Consider the following 12519-nt stretch of genomic DNA (forward strand, 5'->3'; position numbering starts at 1 on the left):
GACAGCTACCCATCATTAGGGTTGGTAAAGGATGCCCCATCAATTTTCAGCAAATTCGAAAAATTATCCTCCACTATATATATATATTTTCATTTTTAATGTATAAAGCGAAAATAGAAGGGATGTTTGATAATTATTTTTGAAAATAATTTTTTAAAAATAATTTTTATTTTTATAATAGTTTGTTTGAAAATTTAAAATATTTTTAAATATGTTTTAAAAATAATTTTTATATTTAGTATTTTATTTTTAATTATTTTATATATTTATATAATTATTTCTTAATACAATTTTTATAAAACAAGTAAAAATAACAATAAATAATTAAAATATATATTTTTTAAATATCAAATTTTTTGTTCCTAAGAATTAAAAACAAAAAACAGTTTTTTTATTGTTCAGTGTGTTTTTTTTTATATTTTTTGTTCTGAATAACAAAAAACTATTGTAAAAAACGGTTTTCAAACATATTCTAAAATTTTAGTATTTTTCTAGACCCTATTTTATTTGATTCTAGAAAAGCATTTTTTTTTAAATTCAATAAAAATTTATATTAGAATAATTTTATTTCAAAAGTTTATGACATAAAAAGTTTCATATGAAAACAAAAAAATATTTTTTTTATTTAATAAAAATTTTATAAAATTAGTATTAATTTTTAAAAATTTATCATCTTGACTTTTGTTTCAAATTTCAATTAAAGTCAACAACAAAAAAACCATCCAAACAGCCCCTTAAAAACTGTTACACATAAAAATTTAAAATAAAATAAAATAAAATTGGATTTTGATCCAAAATTCATAAGGGAAAGAAAAAAAAAAAAATCAAATTCTCCTTTCCAATTTTGCAAATGAAATAGGAAGAAAATCATATAAAGATTATATATTATATATATATATGGTTAAAAAAAGAAATATTTTACTCAACACATATTTATATTTGACTTGAGAGATTCCTTTAACAAATTTTCCCACTTATTTATTTAATTGATCCTATTAATTAATTAATTAATAATAATAATAGTAATTTGTAGTATTATTTAAGCAATTGTTACTGAAATTTACCTTAATTCTTAAATTACTTGGAAAATAGTAAAACAATTTAGAAAAAAAAAATTTGGATGAAAAATTCAAATCTCTTTTCAAAAGAATATTAATTTTGTAATTAAAATATAAATAAAATCAGTTTGAAACTTATATATATATTTTAAAATGAATCTGATTTTTATTCCAATTGATGGTTAATTTTTCAATAACGTAACTCTCCTATATATTTAATATTTCTAATTCAAATTTTCCTATATTATATTTTATTTATTTATTAATTTATTTGCTTTTAGTTGTGATATATTTACTGTGGTGGAGTGGCTGACTCCATGTTTGGGCAATCAGCAGCCCCGAGGAAAAAGTGTCGTGGAAAGCATGGAGTTTCCCGTAGAATGAATTGGATAATACTTTCCAAGAAAACAAACAGACGTTTCTCCTGAACGTCTTGGAGGTCTTTCTTTTTTTTTTCAATGTAAATCATTGACTTGGCCGAGGCCGCTCCCTATAAACGGTGGAACTTGGAGGTCAAGGAAGATCAACTTAATTACGGATAAAAGGAGTAAGGAGTCTCAGAGAAAGCCAGAGCAAATGGAGAAAGCTATCAACAGACAGAGAGTTCTTCTCGAACATCTTCGTCCCTCTTCTTCTTCTCCTTCTCCTTCTCCAATCAATGAATCTTCTCTCTCTGTAAGTTGCATTTGGCTTCAGAATTTGTTTGTTTCTTTTGGTAAGGCTGGAGATTATGTTTTATTCTGTTGGGGGGGTTTTTTCTTTCTTTCTTTCTTTTTTTTTTCCTTTTTCTGGTGAGTGGGTGGTTGAATTTAGTGTGGATTTGGTGAGATAATGATCAGTCTGGAAATGGGTTTTCGTCAATTGGGATTAACCTTTTGTGGGTTGAGCCATTTTTTTTTTTTCTTCCTTTTTGTAACTCATTGACTTTTGTCTTCTGGCCTTGCTGACGTATGTGTTATGATTCCAAGCTCAGTTTCTTTGGGGGGCGATTTGATGATTTATTGTATTTGACAATTTGTTGTTCAAATGGCAGATTCAAAGCTAAATAAGAAAATTTTCTTTTCTTTCATAGAGGGTGGAACTGATTCTAAAAGCCTTGATTTCAAAATTTTATACTTTTGATGATTGCGAAGGTTTTAGCCTTTTAGGCAAATGAAAAATTCTTCCACCAACTTACCATCGTTTCTTGCTTTGCCATCTGAACAGAAATGAAAGAAAAAAGAGTAAAAAGGGCTCTCAAATTATAGATGAGAGAATTATCAAGGTCAAAATGGTTTAAATATTAATGTTATGTTTGGTTCTACTATGCACAGAAAAACAGGTTAAGGAAAATAATTTTCTTGTCTTATAGAAAACTTATAGAAAAAATAATATATAAGTAAGATGAATTAAAAATTTATATGTTTTAAAATTATTTAATATTTATATTAAAAAGTGAAAATAAATAAAATGAGTTTAAAATAGCATATAAAAATAATTTATTAATTTTAAATTCATTTTCCTTTTTATTTTCTTTCCCTCACATGTTCTATTACATTTTACTAAACCAAACATAGCCTAAATCTTGGAGGACTGTTGTGAGAAACGGCTTGTTCTTTTGTGAAGTATTGTTCTTGAGCCCAATTTTATCCTTTTCTTTCTTTGCTTTCAATATATGGCTTGATATCTCTCATTTTTCTTTTGATTTTTCACCAGGCTTCAATTTGTTTGGCTGGCAATAGAGCTACAAATCCAGTTGATTCTGGAGATGACATTGTGGTGGTGGCGTAAGTTACTCATGAAAGATGGATGTCCAAATGATTTGATGTCAATAATTATTAGCCTGCATTTTCGGTTAATTAATACACCTTCTCTAAAACATTTGGTGCCCATGTCATGTCAAACAGTGCCTGTCGTACCGCCATTTGCAAAGCCAAACGTGGGGGTTTCAAGGATACCCTTCCCGATGATATACTTGCCCCTGTTCTGAAGGTTAGATGCCTTCAATAAGTTTCCCATAAAAATGAAGTTTTCTCTAAGTTAGGTTGATGGACTTTTTATCGTTTTGCTCTTAACTCGTGCTTACCTTGTTTGGTGGCCACTGTAGGCATTGATAGAGAAGACAAATGTGGACCCAAGTGAGGTAGGGGACATCGTTGTTGGTACAGTTTTGGCACCAGGTTCACAAAGAGCAATTGAGTGTAGAATGGCAGCCTTTTATGCAGGCTTTCCTGGTAAATTTTTGAGTAATTTCTTTTTGTGCATAACCCTTTGTGATTATAGTGGGTGTTTGGACACCACATGGAAATGGAGTGGTTGAGTTTCTGTTTCATAGGATTTGATTTATGCAACCTGGTTATGTAAAATGGAGAATCATAGCAAAAAATCCAGATGTTGATAATGAAATCAAATGTAATCATGTTTGCTTATTCTATTCCAACCAGACACTGTACCAATCAGAACTGTCAATAGGCAATGTTCATCTGGTCTTCAAGCGGTTGTTGATGTAGTTGCAGCCATAAGAGCAGGATTGTATGACATTGGTAAGATGGAATCTAGTACATGTGTTTATGGCAAGGTGTTCCTCCAACTTCAACTTTGAGTTTAACATTCAGTGTTTTTAATACAGGAATTGGGGCTGGATTAGAATCCATGACAACAGATAACATTGCTGGAGTTACCACAGTTAACCCAAAAGTACAATCAAACTCAAGTTTTTCAAGCATACATACCTGATTTTAGAAATGATTTCTTCATCTAAACAATATGGTGACAGGTAGATATTTTTGCACAAGCCCGAGATTGTCTTCTTCCCATGGGTCTTACTTCTGAAAATGTTGCAAAACGTTATGGGGTGACAAGGCAAGAGCAAGATCAGGCTGCTGTGAGTTCCATAGATATGTTAATCTGCTGTCATCTCCTGAAACAAGAAGTTTTTGAGAACAATCTTAATCTAAGCTCTTAAATTTGTGTTAATAGGTCGAATCTCATAGGCGTGCAGCTGCTGCAAGTGCAGCTGGTAAATTCAAAGAAGAAATAATTCCAGTTTCTACTAAGGTAAAATTCAAAGATGAAATTTCACATGGTAACAACTAGTTTTTTGTTTTTGTAACTGATGAATGTTTTGTGTAGATTGTGGATCCAAAAACTGGAGAGGTGAAGCCTGTTATAATTTCTGTGGATGACGGCATTCGGCCTGATACAAATATGAAATCACTAGCAAAGCTGAAGCCTGCATTTGCAAAGGATGGGTCCACAACTGCTGGTATTCAAATGATAACATGCTTGTGGAATTTGTTAGCTAGAGCAATATCTATATTAGTCATTTTTGCATATTCCAATTTTGAATTGAGATCTTGCAACATGATTTTTAGGGAATGCTAGCCAGGTGAGTGATGGTGCTGGAGGAGCCCTCCTCATGAAGAGAAGTCTGGCTATGAAGAGGGGTCTTCCTATCCTGGGGTTGTTCAGGTAAATAAGTTCATCCTGAGGAAATATTTTGCATTCTGAATTAGTTAATGCAGATATGGCTCTTGATGCTCACTCCTATAATCTGTACTTGATTGGAGAAATGAATTTAAAGATAATATGATTAGAGGTTTTCACATTAATTATATTCTTTATCAATGTTATGGGAGCTATTAGCATGTTTCATGCATCTTTTTTTTTTGTCTTGATATTTTTCTTGCTTAACATGATTAGGATTTTGTGTAATTACTTCAGTTTGGATTTCCCTGGGTTGTTATTTCAGCCTCTGACAAGTTTGCTGGCAGTTTTCATATTTTCCTTCTTTTTTTTTTCTTAATTCTTTTTAATACTTTAGAAAATTAAGTTAACTAGTCTTTCACTGCCCTCCTATTGCCTCGCTATACCTAGAAATGACATGCTAAAGATAATGAAAGAAATAACAATTGAGTTCACTTAGTGGTAACAATATGTTTAGTCCCAACTTAGCAAGTTCTTGAAATCATCTCTCTTTTCCTTCATCCATCCAAGTCAATTTCAAGTTGTCACTTCAAAATTTTTCTGGTATGGTTTTTTATCCTTGAAAGGTTCATGGATATTGTACCACTAAGATTGATCTCCTTCATATCCATCGTTGGTTAAAGATATAGGCACCCAAATAGTGAGTCTGAGAAGTCAATGCAGCTGTGAGTCAAGGAGAAATTTCCATGATATTCACAATCTTGGGAGATAACTGACTGAGCACATACAAAGATACTGAAGGGGTTCTTTGCACATGGCTTCACACTGTTTTCTCTAGAATGTTGGTTGATTTTGAGCTTTCTCAATTTATTTCCTGCTCTCCAGATGAAGGGTACTGCTTTTGATAATCAAACTATGCCTTGAAAGGTGAACTGTCAAGATGAATGATAATTTCGAAATTGTGTTACATTGATCAGCTATGCAACTTAAGTCGAAAAAGCAAAGCAAATAATAATAGTTTGTAGTGGATGTTTCAGTGGGAAGCATACACATAGACTATGACTAAGAATAAATCCAAACCCCTGGGGTTTAACCAATGAATTATTGCTCAGTCTGAGTGATGCCAGTTCATGTCATTGCTTGGATTCAAGCCTTTCGATTTATGTTCTTATTGTTCAATCAAAAAAAAAAAAAAACAGAACTCTGAGGCTCAAAGACCTTGGAAAAAGGAATAACATAGGAACGTGCACAATGTACTGCTCATCAAGTTTATGCAGTTTTGGATTTTGCAAGGGTCAAACTAGGATCAGAAATGAGGTTAGGAAAATACACAAATGCTATTTTTCCTTCCTTTTTTTTTTTTTTTATCTTTTAATGCAAATTCTAAAATTTTAATATTATTTCAAAGCTTTGATTGGTTGATAAGGATAAATAGGGAGTTTAAACTCTTTCCTGGAGCAGGAGTTATGCTGCTGTGGGTGTGGAGCCTGGTGTCATGGGTGTAGGTCCAGCTGTTGCAATCCCAATTGCTGCAAAAAATGCTGGTCTTGAGGTTGCTGACATTGACCTGTTTGAAATAAATGAGGTATTGATTTGGATGATTTCTATAATTATTATGACAAAATTAGTATTTAAATTCAAGCATATGAAAGTGGGCAATTCTGATGCTCTTTATATGCAGGCATTTGCATCCCAATATGTATACTGCTGTAAGAAACTGGATCTTGATCCTAAAAAGGTCAATGTTAATGGAGGTGCTTTGGCTCTTGGGCATCCCCTGGGTGCTACAGGTATCTTATGTTTTTATGAATTATGGAAAGCTGACTGTTAGTGATTTGGAAACCGCCTATTCAACTATGATTGCTTACACTTGCCACTAGAGCATAAGCTATTTTGTTTCTTATTGCATGATCACTAGTGTCAGTGCCAATTTTTGCTTTTCTGTTTGGGAAGTCTCCCTCTCTTATTATCTAAGAATTCATTATTCTTCACCTAAGGTTCTTTGTATTGATCTTATGACTCATTTCTGTGTAAGCAAATTAAGCAGAAAATGTCAGGGAACATCTCAGGATACCCAAGAGATTAAAATTAAAACTATCTCTACCTAGGGGAATTCCAGGGCTTCTTTGATATTATGTTAATAGTATCATTTTACTAGTTGCTAAGGACAGGGAAACTAATTGACTATTTATCCTAGTAAATGAAAGCCAAAAGAGAAAGAAAAATGTAAAGTGAAAGCAGAAGGTTGGCATGAACAACGTCAAGTTGAGTTCTGAAGTGTCAGCATGTTTTTCAGTTTTTATAAGCATAGCTTGATCTATGACCTAATTCTAGTGGTTAATCCTATTCTTTAAAGGTAAAACTACTGATGTGTCCTGTTTCAGGTGCTCGCTGTGTTTCAACACTGTTGTATGAGATGAAGCGCCGTGGCAAGGACTGCCGGTATGGTGTGATTTCCATGTGCATAGGTGAATCCCACTCTCTCTCTCTGGTAGAATCCTAGTTATTTTTTAATTATGACATGGGAAAATGTTGTAGGGATTTACCATTCAGTAGCTGAAACCTAAACAAGTGAACCTCCCCAAAGTCATTCAATCTATCATTGTTCTCTCTCTCTCTCTCAATGAATCAGGACTTTGTTTACTGGAAAAAGAAATACTCTAGTCCACAATCTTCCTTGGTTTACTGGTTTATGACTAACCACTGTAAGTGCGTAAAATGGTTACAGGCTCGGGCATGGGGGCTGCTGCCGTTTTCGAAAGAGGCGATTCTTACTGATGAGGTATGCAATGCCCAAATGGAAAAACACAACAATCTCTTGTCAATGGATGCCCAGAAGAAATTTCGATTTGGCTATGATGTTTCTGAAAACAGAAATAAACAGTATTACAATAGTATTACAATTGGACCAGTATGGAGCTGTCAAACTGGTTGACCCGCTGCAGTTCGATAGTTAGAGGGTTCTGCAATGTTTTTAGATGGTTCTGCAATTTTTTTATTTTTAGACAATGAAATAAATTGGGTCCTTTCTGTTTACTAGTGGATTTTGGAAATGTCAATGATATGTGAGCTCTTGACTGATAAAATTTCCTGATTGATGTCTCAAATTTTATGTTGTCTCTCGATGTGTCTTCAATTCCTGTAGAAATCAAAGCACAGGCTTCCATTTCCATCAGGCAGTCCATTCTATTCAGGAGTTGGAAAAGATGTGAAATAGAGTAAGTGGGAACCATGTCACCAGCCTTCTTGGAAAGTTCAAATACTCGGGTATGGTCGTGAATAATTTAAGCTATTAAGACCCCGTTTGGGAGGGATTTTAGAAAACACTCTTAATCTTTCTAACATTTAAAATTTTTTATCATTTAAATGTTAGAAATGCTAGAAATATTTTCTACAATTACTCTGAAACGCATTTTAAACAGACAAAAAAAGAAAATTATGTTACTTTGGTTGCTGTTCTTAGGGTGTAACTTAGTCAAGTTAGCCAATCCAATCCAACCCGATATTTGAATGAGTTTGAACAATCATTTTTAATACTCAGATTGAGCTTAAGTTGAATTTATTCAATATGAACTCAATTTAAGTTGGACTTGGATCAATGTTCAAATAATTCAAACCTAATCATATAATAAAATGAATATTATTATTATATAAAATAATATTTATTTTACTCATTTTCTTTATTGCGTGTACTTTTTCATTTTTTAAAAATGTATATAAATTTATATTAATTTTTTGTTATTATGTTGAAATTTTGTCTTACATACTACTTAAATTTTGGTACAAATATATAGAAAAAAGTTTTTAAAAAGCTTTGTGGATGGATTTTGAATAAATAACTTAATCAACCAAAGGCTAAGCCAACTAATTCAAACTCAAATCAATTTTAGAAAAATATGATTATGTTGGATTTAGGTTGATTACCTCATGTTAACCATTAACTTGACCCGCCCAAGTTGTGGTCTGATGTGGATGTTGCATATGCTGAAAAAGAACTAGCCAAATATTATCTCCTAGATTGTGTGTTGTACATTGTTCATCATTTTGCCTACAATGGCAATGGCAATCAACCTACAATTGGTCATGTTTTTTTATGCTTGTTTTTAAAAATTACTTTTTAATTGAAAGAATGAAAGACAATGTAATAATAATGCTAGTCAGTTTTTCATTTTTAAAAATAAAAAATAACACAATAACTCTTATGTAAAAAATATGAACTTACATTATCCTTTAAAATTACTTTTTGTTACAAATATGTACAAATAATTGTGAATGGCATCACAATTATTCATTAAGACTTTTTCTATTCCTCATAAAAAAAGTAAATATTTTATTTAATTCCAGTTTTTCTAACTCCTATAAATAGGAGCATTGGATCAATGAAAATCACATTTTAGAGTTCTTTCATAACTTTTCTTCTACTTCCTTAGTACAGAGAGTCTATGTGAAAGAAAACTCTTGTAGAAGTGAGTTTGCGGAAGATTGAAACACTAGTAAGAGTGTTCGTGGAAGATTGAAACACTAGTAAGAGTGTTCGTGAAAGATTGAAACACCTACCGGAAGATCTATTTTGTCTTATGTAAAAGCACGAAAAGTCTTTGCAAAAGAAAACTCTTATAGAAGAAAAATTGTGGAAGATTGAAACATTAAGATGAGGATTCGTGAAAGATTGAAATACTAAATAAAGTGGTGTTTGTCAAAGATTGAAAAACCTACTAGAAAATCTCTTTCGTTAATGTGAAAGGTATTTAATAAAATTACATTTTTATTTTTTATTTCATTTCTATATGATAAAAAAATACACATTTTCTATTTCATTTATCTTATTTAAATGCATAAACATGTGCAAATATTATTTAGAAAATGTATTTTTTCTAGTAAAAAATTACAAAAATAAAAATAAAATTATAACAAAAAGTCATGAAAAATATATAAAATCCCTATAACCAAAAGTTATATGGGCAATTATAAAGTTACAAAACATAACCAAAAGCTATGGATATAATTCTTAATTTCTTTTAATTATATTATATAACTGGAAGTTTACAAAACAAAATTGTATAGCCTTTTAACTATATAATAAATAGTTCATAGTCTTGAGTTATATTCAAATTTTCACATTGTTATTATGACAAAATAATCCATAGCCAAAAGCTATGAAAACCGTTAGTTCTTCATTTTTATTTTTTTAATACTACCTAATGTTCATGCATTTTTTACCATATTTATAATTGACAATAAAAATATAGCAAAATCGTAAATCATTATATTTTTATCGGTTAAATATTATTTACTTGATAAAATATTGTTAAATAATTTTATTAATTTAATTTGATAAATTGAAATATTTTTCTAGTTAAATTATTACATATATAGTTTTCAAATAATATCAAACCTTGCAAAGCTTGAGTTTGTTGCCCTTGATACTTCAGGCAAAAACTATTTATCTTGGGTTCTAGACGTTGAAATTCAGTTAGATGTAATGAATCTTGGAATGACCATTAAAAAAAGGAAATGATGCATCTTTGGAGGAATATGCCAAAGCTTTAATATTCCTTTGCCATCACATTGATGAAGGATTAAAAGGTAAATACCTTATAGTTAAAGATCCTTTTAATCTTTGGAATAATTTAAAGGAATGATATGACCACCAAAAGACTATAATCCTTCCAAAAGCACACTACGATTGTATTCATTTGAGATTACAAGATTTTAAGTCTATCAGTGACTACAACTCAACTTTATTCAAAATTAGCTCACAATTAAAGATATGAGAATAAAAAGTCACTGAAGAAGATATGCTTGAAAAGACATTTTCGACTTTTTATGCCTTGAATGTGCTTTTGTAGTAGTAATATTGAGAGCATTGTTTCACCAAATATTATGAAAACCGAGAATGCAAGGCTACTGGAAGAGAGAGAAGATTTTTTGCATCTCTTGATTGGACCTCGACTGGGAAGGTGTATTAACCAGTTGACCGGTACCCTAGCTGGTTGAGTAGGTTGGCCAGTGCCTCGATCGATTCACTATTTTTGGTCCGAAAACCTATATTTTTCTATTATTTTCCCTTCTAACACATAGGCAAGGTCTTTAGGTAAACTGATATGCCAATTTTGAAATGATTTGCCTAAGGTTCATTTGATAAAACTCGGGTTTTGATGGAAATGCAATTTTAATGTATAAAAATTGAGTTTTTAAAGATGCATGAAAGATATGAAAATCCTAAGTGCACCTATGCATTCATCTTACATATGTTTCCTATGATTAACGGTCTTCCAATTGTTTTGATCTTTGCATCTATTGGGTTTTTTTTTTTTTTTTTTTTTTTTATGAATTTCCAAACTAACACCTGAAATTTTTTATAATTCAAACCAATTAGCAACTTAATCATGGTTTGTTATCATTAAAATACGATTAGGAGAACTCTTGGACTAACAGATTTAGATAAAAGCAAATCTTTTAACCTAGTTTTAACAAATTCTGTAAGCGAATCCCTAAGGACAATACTTGGAATACTACAAAAGTCATAATAGTTTTTTCTTTAGTTTTTCTCGGCTAAAGCTATTATGTACTTGGGCTTATGTATTGGTACAACAAAGAAAATGGTGATATGCAAGGACACTGATTGCATACCTATTGTACTTCAAAACATTTGGTTGACTTTATCAAGCCTCGATAAAAGTAGAAGGAAATGAGGTTGAAATGAACTTTATTGATGGTGATGACTTAGGGGACTTAACCATTTTAGATGTTTTAGACTTATTTGAGAATCCTAGTGGAAAAATTGACCATCTAATTGATGATGGAAATGTTTATTATGATTCAATATTAGGTTCTTATTTAGTTATTTACTAATTGTTTTCCTATGTTATCATATTTTAAATATATTATCTCTAATATGCTTTTACAATTTATTTCACATTTTATTTCTACATATGATCATTTCATATATAAATTATTTCCTTTACTTATATTTGAGGATGTATGGATCTCTTTTATGCCTTAATAAATCATACGACATACAATGTAGATGCATGTTTAGCAGATTGTGTCATAACACGCACAATCCTTCATGATAAAAAATATTTTTCCAACTTAACATTAGTTAAATCTAATGTTAATACCATATTAGGTTATGTTAATTTGATTCAAGGCTTTGGAAGAGCAACTAGTATTTTACCTAGTGAAACTATAATCTACATCAATGATGCTCTTTATTATGTTGATTCTAGCCAAAATCTTCTTAGTATCAAGAATAATTGCCGAAATGGATATCATATTAAAACTAAGAATAATGGTAGTAATGAATATCTTTTCATTACTTTGATTATTTTTAGAAAAAAACATATCTTGAAAAAACTTCATTCTTACTCATGTAGGTTATATTAGACAGCTATCAGACCATATGGATCATATGCTATCATGAACCAAAAGTTCTATGACTTAAAATTTTTTATGCTTTGGCATGAATGCCTTGGTCATCCAAGATTCTCTATGATGCATTGTATCATAAAAAATTCTTTTAGGAATTCTTTAACGAACCAAAATATTCTAATGCCTAATAATTACAATTGTTTTGCCTAGTCACAAGGTAAATTAATTATTAGACCATCATTTACCAATGTTGTATTTGAATCACTAATCTATAATGCATTCAAGGAGGCATTTGTGGGACTATATATTCATCCACCTAGTAGACTCTTTTGTTATTCGTGCTTTTAATTGATGCCTTAACTCATCGGTCTCATGTTTGTCTTCTTTCAACTAGAAATATTCCCTTTACTAGGTTACTTGCTCAAATAATTCAACTTAAGACGCAATTCCCTAATCATCCTAATAAGACAATTCGTCTTGATAATGCTAGTGAATTCTCATCTTAGACATTACTTGATTACTGAATGTTGGTTTATATTAATGTTGAGCATCCTATTGCTCATATTCATAATCAGAATGGATTAGCTGAATCTCTTATTAAGCAATTGTAAATGATTGCAAGATTGATACTCTTGACAACAAAATTGTCTCTGTTTACTTGGGGACATGCTATTCTCCATTT

General features: G+C 30.9%; 1 protein-coding gene across 1 annotated transcript; it reads left to right on the top strand.

Moving 5' to 3' along the window:
- Positions 1–1368: 1368 nt before the first annotated feature.
- LOC100245940 (3-ketoacyl CoA thiolase 1, peroxisomal) lies at positions 1369–7549 on the top strand. The gene is given in 15 exon segments (XM_003632386.4): positions 1369–1733; positions 2754–2824; positions 2945–3029; positions 3145–3271; positions 3482–3580; positions 3667–3734; positions 3814–3921; positions 4017–4094; positions 4170–4302; positions 4412–4508; positions 5925–6048; positions 6145–6253; positions 6848–6931; positions 7192–7235; positions 7237–7549. Coding segments are annotated over 15 exon segments (1488 nt in total). The 5' UTR covers positions 1369–1634; the 3' UTR covers positions 7399–7549.
- The last annotated feature ends 4970 nt before the right edge of the window (positions 7550–12519 follow it).

Source organism: Vitis vinifera, chromosome 7, assembly GCF_030704535.1.
Source record: "Vitis vinifera cultivar Pinot Noir 40024 chromosome 7, ASM3070453v1".
Taxonomy (NCBI): Eukaryota; Viridiplantae; Streptophyta; class Magnoliopsida; order Vitales; family Vitaceae; genus Vitis; species Vitis vinifera.